The sequence below is a fragment of the Chroicocephalus ridibundus genome, chromosome 12 (genome assembly GCF_963924245.1).
Source record: "Chroicocephalus ridibundus chromosome 12, bChrRid1.1, whole genome shotgun sequence".
Taxonomy (NCBI): Eukaryota; Metazoa; Chordata; class Aves; order Charadriiformes; family Laridae; genus Chroicocephalus; species Chroicocephalus ridibundus.
In genome coordinates this window covers 17,847,614-17,860,817 of record NC_086295.1, presented here as the reverse complement: position 1 = coordinate 17,860,817, position 13,204 = coordinate 17,847,614, and the positions used below count along the sequence as shown (strand labels likewise).

Below are 13,204 nucleotides of genomic sequence, written 5' to 3'. Positions count from 1 at the left end.
GCGTGGCAGGAGCGGGGGAGCCGAACGCCGCTGAACAAAGCGGGCACCTCCCCCCCCCTTCCCCCCCCCCCCCCCCACGCGGGAGCTTTGTCTCCTCGTCACGGCCGCCGCTGCCACGGTGACATTTTCCCCGGCGCACGCCCCCACGCGGGAGTGGGTTTGGGTGACAGAGCCCGCCGTGCTGCCACCGCCCCCGGCACCCGGCGCCCCGGGGACCCCGAGCTGGGCGGTGGGTGCGGGTGCTGCGGGCGATGCTCTCGCCGGGCCCCAGGCAGAGTGCGGTGTTAGCAGGAGGGAATTCTCCGGTGTGGAGACAAGGAAAGCAGCGGGGGGAAAGGGGACGTTTCCCTGGGTGGGTGTTTGCCGCTGGTGACAGATTTGCCAGTTGACCTCCCTCCTGCCGGGCACGGGGAGAGGGAGCCGGGACTCCCGTCACCGGGTGCTGCTGCTCTGCTTGATGCCGGTGTTTTGTGCCTCCCGGTGAGGCTGCCTGAGCAGGAGTGATGGAGCATGGATGTGTGGAGGGGAGCAAGGTTGGTACGGCGTGTGGGACCGCAGGCACAGCCGCCCTGGGTCCAGCTCCAAGCCTCCGATCCCGCCTTGAGACATGCGGAGCAAGAGCGTGAGGTCGCCCAGGCTGCAGGGTGGGGGGAGACCTCTGGGAGGCCAGAGCCACGCCGTACGGCAGGCTGAGGCGAGACAGGGGCCATGGGTGCCCGCAGGCCGGGCACGGCGTGGACACTGCCTCGGGGTGTTTGTCTGCAGAGTGCTGGCCCTCGGGCAGCGCTTGTGGCTCTGCAGGTAGCGGTGTGGACGCGTGGCTCCTGGCTGGAGCACGTGTGCCACCCCAGCTCCTCGCTGTTCCCGTCAGTCCTTGGATGCTCTGGTTTATTTATGACTCGCTGGGTTCGCAGCGGAGCGAGGAGAAGGGCTGGTCTGCAGCGAGGAGAGATCAAAGCGCCGTGGGGAAGCACTGCACTCGGCTCACGCGCTGCCGGCTCCGGCAAGCAGGGCTGGGCCGCCGCCGCCCTCGGTGCTCGGCGATGGGATCGCTGTGGATGTGCTGCTTCTGCTCTCGGAAAGAGAGCAGCAAAGTGGAGCTGAGGGAGGATCTCACTGGAGTCAGCCCTGAGACTCGGGACCTGCAGCCCGGGGCCTCTCCCCTCCGCTGCCTACCAAGGGAAAACCAGAAAACTTGTCTTCCATCCAGCTGCTTTCGGGCTTGGGAGTGGTGAGCAGCTCTGGACTGAGAGCCCCTCAGCCACACCGAGTGTGGCTCTGCGAGGCTCTGAGCCGATCTCTTCCTGAGATACTCGGGAATACCCACGCCATAGCTCAGGAGATGGAAAAAGTAATGGAAAAGCATGCAGGAGAGGGAAAGCAACCCAGAACAAGAGAAACACGCACAAAGAAATCCTCGTTTGCCTGCACTGTCCAAAATCCTGCCATTGCTCAAGCCCGGGTGCACGGCCTTAGCAAGCCTCGTCCATCCCCGCTGCCCTGGCATGTGTGTGTCGTAGCTAAGACCATCGCCGGTCGCTGCTGGGCTGCTCCAGCCATGGCACGAGCCCCGTGGCCACGGAGGGAGGTGCGGAGAGGTGCTGAGCACCGCCGACAGCAGGGACACAGAGCAGCATCTGTGGTTGCCTGGTGCCAGGGCAGCTCTGTGCTCGCCCAGTTCACGCGGATGGCAGCAGGGCCAGCGTGCTGGGGCACTACCAGGCCCCTCAGCCCAAGAAGAGACCGGAGGTGGTCTGCTGTGCCCAGCACATGGCTCTCCAACCAGCGCGGCCCCACAGACAGAGCACTACGCCACGTATGGGCTCCCTGCTGCTGAGGAGGGCACCCCTTGGTGCCTCGGTTTCTCCTTCTCTCCCACGAGGACAGCACTACTGACTCCCTTTCCTGCCATCAAGGCTGATAAAAGCAAGCAACGAGAAGGACTTGGCTTTCTGACCGTATTGCCAAAGGAAAATGCTGGCAGCTGCCTTTCTTTCCCCTCCTTTGTAGATGGCCCTTGCTGGGAGAAGGCAGGCTTGGCCAGGACCTTGGAGCTGTGCTCGCTTCCCAGTATTTAGTCTATGGGCAGCCGTTTCCACCTCCCCTGTGTCTGCACAGCGTCACGTGTGGGCTGCAGCTCCCCCCTTCCTAGGGATCTGGGCAAGTGACGTTTCCGAGGGGCTCAAGCCCACTGCAGCCCTTCCTGGGTGCCGGAGACCTGCGCGCGCAGCAGGCAGCGGACAGAGCTTGCTGCACTGGGCGCTGCCCGTGGCAGAGCTGTAACCTGGCAGCAAAGAGCCCCCAGCGCCAGCTTTGCTGAGGCAGGAGGATAGAGATGTTTTGGTTTTGGTGGCGGAGTTGGGAGCAGGGTTGTAGCCACGGTACAGGCTTCCTGGGGAAAAGGGAGTGCTGGCTGGGCACGGGGCTTGGTGGTGGAGTTTCCATAATAACAAGGAAAAGATCAGAGGTGAAAAACGAGCAGGTAAGCGTGGAGAGGAACAGCTGTCATAAATTTCTTTGTGTCCTACAGGCATATGAACAGATCACGGAACATGTATAGGTACCTTTTTTTTCCCTTACAAACACTGGCGGAGCATGCAACAGAAATCTTTCCCTGGTGCGCGCACACACACACACACACACAATATCTCTCTCTCTCTAATCCCTTTCCTGCTGGTATGTCAGAGAAAGCTATTTCTGGAACGTGAAATCTAGGTCAAAAAGAAGGAGAAAATCTGAAGGGAATGATAACAGTCTCTCTCCTCAAAGGCCGTACGGGGTCAGCTCTGGCTGATACGATTAGCAAGGGGGCCGCAGTCGTGCCTTGCTCCTCAGCTGCGGCCGCTCACGCACGGGCTGAACAATGTTTCCTGGCCTGGTTTGGTTTTTCCTTTGCCTTCACACCACTACATTTTTTCCCCACACAGAAGAGAAGGCCATGACAGCTGAGAGAGGAGGGGAGCAGAATTTGCCTTCCTACCCAGAGACCAGGTAATCACCATGCACAGAGGAGGAAGAGGAGGAGGAGGAGGAGGAAGGGTGTCTGTACCCATCCCTCACAAGCCAGCGCTACGTGACGTTCCCAGAAGCTGTGGAAACTCATCCCACAGTGAACCAGCCCTTGGGGATTTGGTCAGCACGATGCACGGAGGTGTGCAGGCACTTTGTCTTTCCTCCGCTAAGAACAACCATGCTCCCCCTGCAAGAGCATCCGTGCCGGGGACCAGGCTGGCACCTGCCTTCTCCTGGGGCAGGGTTCCCAGCACAGCAATGGTCCTGGGAGCCGTCTCTAATTTAGTGATGGAAAGAAAAAAAATAAGCAATGCAAAGAAGAGAGAAAACAGGTTGGAGGCAGAAGGGCAGCAATTCTGTCATGGCTTTGGGGAGTATCTCTCCCAGGTAGTGCTCTCATGCCCAGCCTGGGCTTGGCAAAGCTCTGGCATCCGGATGGGCACGAGGTGTGTGCAGCCCTGGCAGCTGTTTATGGGAGCGCTGGTGGCTCTCGAGGACGAGCCTCGTGCCTGGCTCTCCCTGGGGTCAAGTTTGGGCTGCCCTGAAGGACTAGACTTTCTCCAGCTCCTTCTGCTCCAGGCGCTGTGGTTCCTGTGTTGGGCTGGGGGCCTGCAGCCAGAGCTGCCGTCACGGGGTCAGCAGAAAGGGAGAACCGGAGGGTCGGGAGGGTCGCTGCCCTCCAGAGCTCACACTCTCAGGGACGTCTTAACCATTGGTAAGACAGCCCAGCCCTGGGGGAGGCAGAGCTGGGTTCCCTGGCCTCCCTGGAAGAGATCTGGGCACAGGATAAGGAGCCGGGCACCTGGGCTTTCTGGGAACAGGCTGCTGAATGCCAAGGCGGGATGGTCTGAACAAAGGTGATGTTACCAGATGGCACAGGGAGGACTGGGAGGAGCTCGAGCAGGAACTGGCTTGGTGTGAGCTTTCCCTGCCCTCACTGGTGCCCTGGGTTGAGGCTGGGCTGGGGTCTCCCCGCTGGGGATTCTCACCTCCTTTCGCTGTGCGTGGCTCACCTCGGCTTTCCTGTTTCCCTTGGACATCAAATATTCAGCTCTGTCTCGCAAGCAGTTTATTAAGCAAGCGATTCCCAGTGCTGCCTCTAATAAGGAGGAGCTGGGGCCGGGGAGCCCTTTGTAATGCTCGTGAGCGGCGTGCGCGGCTGTCGGCAGAACGCCTGGCAATTAGACGAATAGGTTTCACTGGGGCTTTCGAGCCTCCAGCTTCGCAAGGCACAAAGCTTTGTTTAACGCCGATCAAGGGCAGCTCATCATCTGTCTCGCTGGCTGTCAAATGGGAGCTAATTGCCTCATAATGCGCCGGTGACACAGGCGTTTGTGGGAGGAACGGGCTTGTCGGAGGTGTGACAGCTGTCAGGGCTCTCCCACCGGGCCGTGCTCCCAACACAGACCCCGAGACTGGCAGCCCGCCGTGAAATGGAGCTGGCTGCACCTCCTCATGCCCTCAGCTGGTGGCTGAACCCCTTTGCTCTACGATTCAACCCCCATTCTGTCCTCAAGGAACGAGATGCCTGTGTCAGCCACAGCGTTGCTGTTGCTGGTGCCTCTTTAGGATGTGTCCCTACAGAGAAGAAACCTAATTTCCCTCTCAGGGACCGGGTACCTGATGAGAACAAGTCCTTTGGGCTGGTGCACAGATGCCGGTGCACGGGGTGTCCGTGGGACGGGAACGTGTGAGGGCTCTCAGTTGTTTCTCCCTGGAGCCCTGCGTGGAGCAGAGGCCATGAGCGACCACCAGACCTGCAGACGATGGTGCACCCACTTCTCTCGATCGGTCCAGACCAACCCCACCAAGCTGACAGGTACCAATCTGCTGCTGGGGAGGCCCCTCTCGTACAACACCGACCAATTAACACCTCAGGGATGCACGTTTGCAGGGGGAACCGAGCCCGGGTGGCTGATTAAAGGTGTGACTGCCATCTAGATATGCCTCCTGCCTTCCCCACCATGCACACACACAAACACAGATGCTCCTCTCCTCTCCTCTCCTCTCCTCTCCACTCCCCACCCCCCCCAAGAACATTTCCCTCCCCGAGCCCCAGCAGCCAATGCCAAAGGCTGGAGGATGTTCTGGAAATCAGCAGATCTCTGCTGGGTCACGTCAGAGAGAGTTTGCAACCAGACATTTTGAAAGCCCCCTTCTGTGCTACGCCTGCTCTTGCTTCCCGGTGTCAGCCTGGATTTGCGGCGGCGCTGAGCTCAGCATCGGCCGCGCTGCCAGCGAGGAGAGGGTGGGCTGGCGGGGAGCAGGGCGAGCCAGGGTGGGAAGAGCGTGGGGCAGAAGCAGGGCAGAGAGGGTGGTAGGGAGGAGGGAGAGGGCTGAGCAAGTACCCCGTCTCCCCCAGCGGATCTCTTCCAGTCCCTGCCTCATCCTGTGGACTTTGGCTGTGACGACCCTGGAGCGCAGAGGGGGACGTGAAGGGGAGATGTGAGGGCATGGGCATGTTCCTGGGTGGGAAGCCCTGGAGCTGGGCACGAAGATGCTCCCTTCCTGCTCCCCCTTCTCCCCGCTGCTGGGATGGGGCTCTGACCTGGCTCCCACCAACAGCCCACCCGGGTGCTCTGGCAGCTTTGCCCGCGGCAGATCTGCTGAGGCTGCTCCAAACGCCCCCCATAGCTCTGTGGTTTGGGGCCAGAGCTTATGCCAAGAGCCAAGGGTTATTAAACATTGGAATAGGCTGCCCAGGGAGGTGGTGGATTCACCATCCCTGGAGGTGTTTAAAAAAAAGGTAGATGGGGCCCTTAGGGACTTGGTTTAGAAGTGGCTCTTGTCAGGGTAGGCTAAAGGTTGGACTCGATGATCTTAAAGGTCCCTTCCAACCTCAGCAATTCTATGATTCTATGATTCTAAGAGCAGCCTACCCCCGCTGGACCTGACCCTGGCGTCCCCGTCGGTGACGGGGCTCGCTATCTGCCTCCACCCTACAGCTCTGGTGAGATGCCGGACTCCTCCTGCCCGCTCTGGTGTCTGCCTGGCACGATGTCATGTCTGGGAGCACTAAGGCATCACCTCAATTTCCAAAACTGTTCCTGGGATGGGACCTCTCAGCTCCCTGTGCCCTGTGCTACAGCCAAGCCTCACCTGGGGCACCAGAGCTGGCCAGGAGCCGGGAAGGACACAGGCTGCCTTGAAGAAAATGATGCAGAAGTGATGCAGATCCAAGTGACTTGGAGCATCATGGAAAGGTAGTGGGTTTCTCTTCTGGCAAGGACCAGTCAACTTCCCTGAGCATCTCTCTGGAGCCTGCTCCCACCACCCAGCATCCCAGGAAGGCCTCACACCAGCCGAAATGCTGCAGTGAGAGCAGAGCTGCTCCCCACACCGCAGCTTCGCGCAGCTGAACCTTTCGGCTCTGCTCAGGCCTTCGGGAGCCATTTGCAGAAGCAGCATCTCCAGAGCAATGCTCCTCCCTGCCGCCCACAGCCCTTCCATGTGTTTTCCAGCAGACGCACGGACCGCTGTGGAGTGAAGCCTCTGCTGCAGATCCTGCTTTGGTAAAGGCAGCCGTAGGTGGAGCCTGGCTGCACCTAAGGCGTCCCTGGGCCGGGGCAGTGCTGGTCTCTGCAGCAAGGAGCCAGCACCAGCTCATTTTTGGACAGAAACCCAGCTCTTGCCACTCTTTCCTCCTGGGCTTTCTCAGCACCGGGACGTCTCAGCAGCCCTCGCCATTCCTTGCTGTCTTGAGCCGGTGCCCCCAGCATCCTGGCAAAATGGCATCCTGAGGCAAAGCACTCGCCTTCCTTGCTTCCCGCCCCGGAGCTGAATGCGTGGGGCGTCCACAGGAGCCTCTCTGGCAGCACTGCAGGGGGGCACGGCAGTCCTGCTGGGAGCATGGGCAGCCCCGACTCATCCCAGAGGTGCTGGGATTCTCCGGCCATCGGGGAAGGGAGGGCTTGGCAGGCGGGGAGCCAGCTCAGTGCACCGAGGTGCAGGGTGCTGGGCTCTGGGGCTTGGGAAGGCTCATTAGTGCCTTGACCTGTTTTTACCCCACACCAGGGATGCTGGGGGTCTCTAGTCTACGTACACCCGATGGAGAGGGGCAAATAGGACTTGACGCATTCGGCACCTGCGTGGCTGCTGCAAATCTTTCGTGGGGAGGGAACACAGCTGAAGCCAGCCTAGCCAAAGGAAGAACTCCCGGCATCTCACCGTCAGACGATTTTGAAAGACTCGTCTCTAGGCAGCAGCCTGAGGGCGGGGTGCAACCAGGGTGACCCTCTCTGCCCGTTACCTCTTCTGCCCTGCCCGCAGGGGACGGGACCGGGGTGCCAGTGCTGTGAGTCCGACACACAGCACCGCTCCGCTTCTGCACGGAGCTGGGCTGCTGCCTGGCTGGCACAGGAGCCGCGCTGGCGAGCCCCATGGCACCCCGCCGCCTGGGCTGTGCTGCTCAGGTCTGGGCTAGCTGGGGTCCTGTCCTCACCGGCCACGGCTCAGGGCCCTGGCTGGGCAGGGTCAGACCTGCCTGCGACTCTGCTGGGCAAAATCACAAACCCTGTGGATCTGGAGGGGGCAAATTTGCACCATTCGCCTTTTCCCTCGCATCTGACCCCCCCCAGACCTGTGTCCAGGAGTCCTGCCCTGCGCGGGAACCTGCAAAGAAGTTCATGGTGAACCCCAAAGCCTTGTCACACCTCCATCGTGGAGGGGACGGAAGCAGATGCCTTCTGCCTTCCCTCCTCCCGTCAGCCCCCATTCCTGCCTTTGGCTGAGGGGCTGCAGAGAGCAGGATATACTCAGAGCCTGGGGAAGCTGCCAGAGTCCCTGTTGGACTTTTTTCTTCCCAGGAGTTTGTGAGAGAGGTCAAACCTCTCAGCTGTCGCCTGGATTGGGATAATAAGAGGTGCACAGTGGAAAGGAGGAGGAGGAAGGTGGAAGCTATTGCTAGTGTAGGGCAGCAGCCCGCTTGCCGGTGCCCGCAGGACTCCAGGCAGAGAGGGCAGGCAGTGCTCCTGTGCAAGGTGGGCATCCCGCGGCGTGCTCCCAGCCACAGCACTCAGCCTTGGGTTTGGCTTGACCGAGTGAAAGACTTCTGAGCCTCTGCAGATCGCATTAGCCATGCCGGCCAGATCCCAGCAACCAGAGCCCCTCTGCCATTTCAGTGCCCGCATCCGGACATCCAGCCCCAGCCATCCTAGCAGCACGCCTGGCTGCTGGCCTCCCTCTCCGGCACAGAGCAAGCCCACACAAGCCCACAGAAGTCTTGGACAACCATGGTTGGAGAGACAGGTGTCTAAGCCCAGCGCCCCACATGCTTGGCACCTCTGGGGCAGTCAGCAGCAGCGTCCCCTGTCCCCGCTGGCCTCGCTCCCCTTCCCCTCCGCCCCCTCTGCCGCACACCGCGGGCACTCACTGCTGTTGGTGGGCAAGGTCCTGCTGCCGCTGAGGCTGCCCGTCGGTGGTGGGGAGATGGAGCGGACGGAGCCCGTGTCCTCTTCCTGGGAGCAGCCCGCCTGGATGGCTCGGAGGTAGCTGTGGCTCCGGGAGCGAAAGTAGCTGGGCAGAGGCAGGTCCAGCACCTCCGCGGCAGCCGACTCGGCCTCGCTGTAGGTAGAGTCGCAGACCGCCTCGTACTGCTCCCCCAGCTCCGGCTCTGGCGCCTGCACGGGAAGAGGGGCAGAGCCAGTCACCCCCCTGCCTGCAGGCAGCCCTTCCCCTTCCCCTCCTGCCCCTCTCCCTGCAGCCGCCCTGCCGCCCCTCCTGCGTGGTCCCGCTTACGGCAGACAAGACCGGGTCAGTGCTGGTGCGGTGCAGGATGCCCAGACTCTCTGCTGAGAGAGGGAAGAGAGGACCCTCCTTGGAGGCGAGAGGGTCCCTGCTTGTGGAGTAGGAGAGACTTACCACCACATCGCCTGTGAAACACCCCCCAGTCTCTGACGGAGAGGCTGAGAGCACGGTGAGGCTGAAATCCCTGTCCAGCCTCCGACCGGTGCCCCTGCCCCACCAGCACAGCTGGGAGACCCCAGCCTCAGCTGCAGGACCCTGCCGGGGCAAGCGTGCTCCTGGGTGGGGGGACATGGCCTGGCCCTACTACCAGAGAGAAGGTGGGGAGGTGTGGGCTGGGGGGACAGCCTCCATGCTTGACCAGGGACAGGCTGCCTGGACTAGTTCTGGCTCGCACCTTCGGGAACCCATCCTAGCCCCGTCCGTGGTGGGGGACCGGGAGAGGGCTTGGCGTCAGGCTGTGGTGAGGCGTGAGGCGAGCAGGGGCTCCCTGCTTCTCCTGCTGCCCCCACTTCCCTTCCACCCACACCCCCGGCCCTGCCCAGCTCTCCAGGAGCAGCAGCTGCTCAAACCTGGACTCGGGAGAGGCTCGCCCGGGTTAAACCAGAGCCAGCCTAAAGCAGAGCGTTCTGAAACGCAGACGAGAGGTGCTGAGGTTGGCCCTGTTGCCCACTTCCATCTCTCCTGGCCCTTTCTTTGGCCTCAAGGACAGTATTTCTGCCCAGCATTGGCCTCTGAGCTCCACAAAGTTTGGTTCAAAAATTTCACCTACTTTCTCCCTAAAACTGACAGTCCCTGACCCCCTGCTGGGGCTGGGACAACCAAGCTCTCCAGCTGCCCTGCAGTTGGAGCACTGCCTCCTCCTCCTCCTCTTCTTCCTCCTCCTCCTGCCGCTGGTCCCAGGTGTGGGCTGATCCCACAGCCTGCCTCGCGCCCTGCCATGGGTGTCCAGGCTGACCCGAGAAAGCTCCATGAGGAAGGCAGAGGGAAACGCCAGTGGGACGGTACCTGCTCTCCATGGGTAAATATCTGAGGGATAAGTGAGGGGGGTCCAAAGATCTGGAAGAAAGAGTTGGAGAAGGTTAAAGGCCAAGAATGGGGGAGCCCCTCACACAGACAGCCATTGCACAGGGACTGAGGACGAGGGGAGCGGACGGCCCGTCCCCCAGGGCCACCACTGCTGACACTTCAGTACAAACTTCAGAGCTCATAAGATGCCAAGCAAGATGCCGCACAGGCCCCTCAGACAGCGGCACAAACATGGCATGGCAAAGCTCCACGGGACGCCTCCCAGAGGGAGAGAAGCTGCTGATGCATTCAGCCTGTGGTATGCACCATATATCAGTGTATATACACAGGGCACACTTGGGACACACAGTGCTGGGACACCCCTTGGCACACATGGGTTGCCAGCGGCTGCTCGACGAGGGTTGGTGTGGCTCCCACTTAGCACCTTTGCAAAGCCCTCAGCACTGGCTAACACATCTTAACATGGCCAGGAGCAGCGACGGGCCTCCACGGCCCGCAGAGCCATGGTGGATGGGCAGTCGGAGTGCTCCACGTTGGGGAAACTGTCCTGCACATTGATGGGGTCGGACTGGCCACCTCACTGCTGCCTCCTCTGTTCCCACACCAGGAAGAAGCCACACAGAAGCGGTGCTGCCTTCCCTCCATAGCAAAACCACGGCACACACTTGGCATTAGGACAGACGCCCGACGGACACTGAGCTGCCTGTGGGGAGGAATGCCTTCTCCTGCTCTCCACCCCTGGTCTGCGGAGCACATCAACCCTCTAGCTCTGTCCTGCACGAGCTGCCCAAGATGACCCACCTTGGGAAGGATCCAAGTTCAAAATGTACCTGAGGGAAGAGGCTTAGCTCCGGGGGCTGGGCCTGGCCCTTCTACACAGGGCACAGCTCAAAGCGTGGATAAGCAGTGTTGGGGGCCACCAGCTGGCTCTCTCTGGCCACTGGTCCCCTTGGTGTGACAGGGGAATGCTGACATGCACACCTGGTGAACCCTGGACTTCCAGAGGTTTGCAAGGTGGAGGTCAGCTGGGACAAAACCAAGCGGAGTGGACTTGTCTTGCAGAACTGAGGATGCTTCTATGTGGGAGGACACTAGAGTCTTGCCGGACACACAAGGAAGGTGTTGGAGGTCACACCAAAGTGAGGGCAGAGTGGGAGCTGCCTCTGGCACTGGAGGAAAGCGCAGGTCAGACCCACCAGAGGATGAGACCAGAACACACTGGTGTCTGTACCGCTCCATCCTGGATCAACACATACGCAATTCGTGGGAGGCCTCTAAATCCCAACCCAGCTGCAACCGAACTCTCTCTGGTGTGGAGGAAAGCGGGCAGAGTGCACATGGTGACAGCGGCCCCCACTTGTGCGGGTGCTGTGGCAGCCAGCGTGCCCTCAGCGTCACAGTGCTGCCAGTCTGGAGCTGGGCTGTTTGCCTGGGCAGCTCCTGGCACGTTGTGGGCTGCTCAGATCCTCCAGCTCCAAGATCCTTCGGATGTCTTCACGGGGGTGCTGCACTCAGCTGCTGAGTGGCAGCGTTAGGCAGGGAGAAAGCACAAACTCAGCCCACCCATTGTCTTCACGCAGAGACCTGGCTTCAGACATGGATTTACACGCAAAAGACAAGAACGCGACGGTCCTGACCCCTTCTCTGTGCAATGAGACACCCGGCACATTGCTGTTGATGGTACAAGGAACGAGACTGACCACAAGGAACACGTACGCCCATGAGTGGTGCCCCATGCCCTTCCCCAAAAGCCCTCCACCAGGGGCTCCAACCGCTCGGTGACAGCAGGAGAAACCAGCCATGGGGCCGGAGAGGCTGGGCTGGGCCAGAGGAGGGCTCAGGGCCCCGCAGGCCTGGAGGGGAACGCTGGAGAGCACAGCCCGCTCACCCTCCTCCATGCTCTGGTCTGTGATGCCCATCCCGCTGCTTTGAGCGCTGCCTCGCGCTGCCGCCCTTGACCGCTGGGCACAGGCAGAGCGGAGCAGCACCGCAGGGGCACGTGTGTGCGTGTGTTCCATGCGGACACGTGTGGACAGAGACGGGACATGGCAGAGGCCCAGGGTGACAGTGAAATGGCTGGGTGAAGCTTGTGGAGCCATTGCTCCATTGGCTGCCCTGGGAACCTGCGTACCGAAAGGACGGGTCCCCGTCCCGGGGCTGAGATAAGCACATGGGACCTCTGCAAAGGCCTCATCCAGGCATGGATTATTTCCTGGCCTCTGAAGCCGCCGGCTTATAACCACCCAAGCCCTGAGCTGCTCCAGAGCAATCCCAAGGGGAGGCATAATGTGGGACAGGCAGTTAAACCCCGTTTGTATCCCAGAGGTCGGGGTCAGGGCATGAGCCCACCCTGGGGGTTTGCCACTCACCATCAGTGCCTCGCTGGCATCCTTGGCTTTGCCCTTCCCAGGGCACCAGGAATATCCAAGGGAGACGTCCCCAGCTAGCTGGCAGGACAGAACTATGGGCACCCTGTTCCTGGGTCCGGTCTGCTGCACGAGGGACGAGGTCCTCAGAGCTAAGCAGGGTTACCGTCCCCAGTGACCCGCTGCAGGGTCCCAGGTTGGACGCCAGCCTTTACCCCGGCTCTGTACCCACCCAGCGGGCGTGAGGAGCTTGCAGCAGGAGCGAGCAGCCTTGCAGGTGGCTTCTGGGTGGTGACACGGTGGGACTCTGCGTTTAGAGCAGCCCTGAGCTTCACCCGTGGCTGTGAAGCATCACTCTGGGCTACCATACCTGTGGCCACGGCAGAGTGACTTCAGCTGCACCAGCAGTGCCCAGAGGAGGCAAAGCTAGAGGAAGGGGGGTATAATACGAATCAGAATTAAGGAGCCGGCCTTGATACTTCGGTAAAGCTGCCAGAGAATGGGGTGTGCAATTCCTGGAACGCGGACAGTGCCTTATTTTGAAGGGGGAAAAAGATGTCCCCCTCTCCCCCCAGCTGGCCTCCTTTCTCACGGGGGCGTGCTGGTGCAGCGGGGCTCAGCGCTCCAGCATCTCACCTGGCTGATGCAACTGGACTCATTGACGCTGTCAGGGATCTGGTTGTATTCTTCCTCCCAGGTTGGGAACTTCGGAGGTAGGAGGATCTCAACAGAGTCCAGGCGGTCCAGGCTCCTGCCAGCGGAGAGAGAGGGCGTGAGGGGTGTCCCCATGGCGTGGGCAGCGCCGCGGCCGCGCTGGAGCTGCCGCCCTGCCAGGAGAGCCAGACCACCCCTGCCCGCGGCACCCTCTGCCAGGCACAGGCACACATGGCAGCACAGAGACGATGCTGGGCACCGAGTCCGCTGCTCGGCCCCGGTTGCAACTCCTGGAGCAGGAGGAAGCACTTTCTCACCTTGCTGGCCCCTGGCTATTGAGTCTGGCACACGGGTGAAGGTTTGTGGGGTGCAGGGGAAGCAGAGGGGACAAGACCTCGGGT

General features: G+C 61.1%; 1 protein-coding gene across 6 annotated transcripts in view; it reads right to left on the bottom strand.

Moving 5' to 3' along the window:
- Window positions 1-13,204, bottom strand: part of DLGAP4 (DLG associated protein 4) — a 179,612-nt gene that overhangs the window by 45,093 nt on the left and 121,315 nt on the right. For 5 of the 6 annotated variants that reach the window (XM_063349695.1, XM_063349699.1, XM_063349698.1 and 2 more), the window contains 3 exons: window positions 12,786-12,900; window positions 9,763-9,813; window positions 8,384-8,630 (listed from right to left, as the gene is read on the bottom strand). In XM_063349695.1, coding sequence (XP_063205765.1) covers window positions 8,384-8,630; window positions 9,763-9,813; window positions 12,786-12,900 — 413 coding nt within the window. The remainder of the gene's footprint in view (window positions 1-8,383; window positions 8,631-9,762; window positions 9,814-12,785; window positions 12,901-13,204) is intronic. The other variant, XM_063349697.1, reaches the window with a different exon arrangement.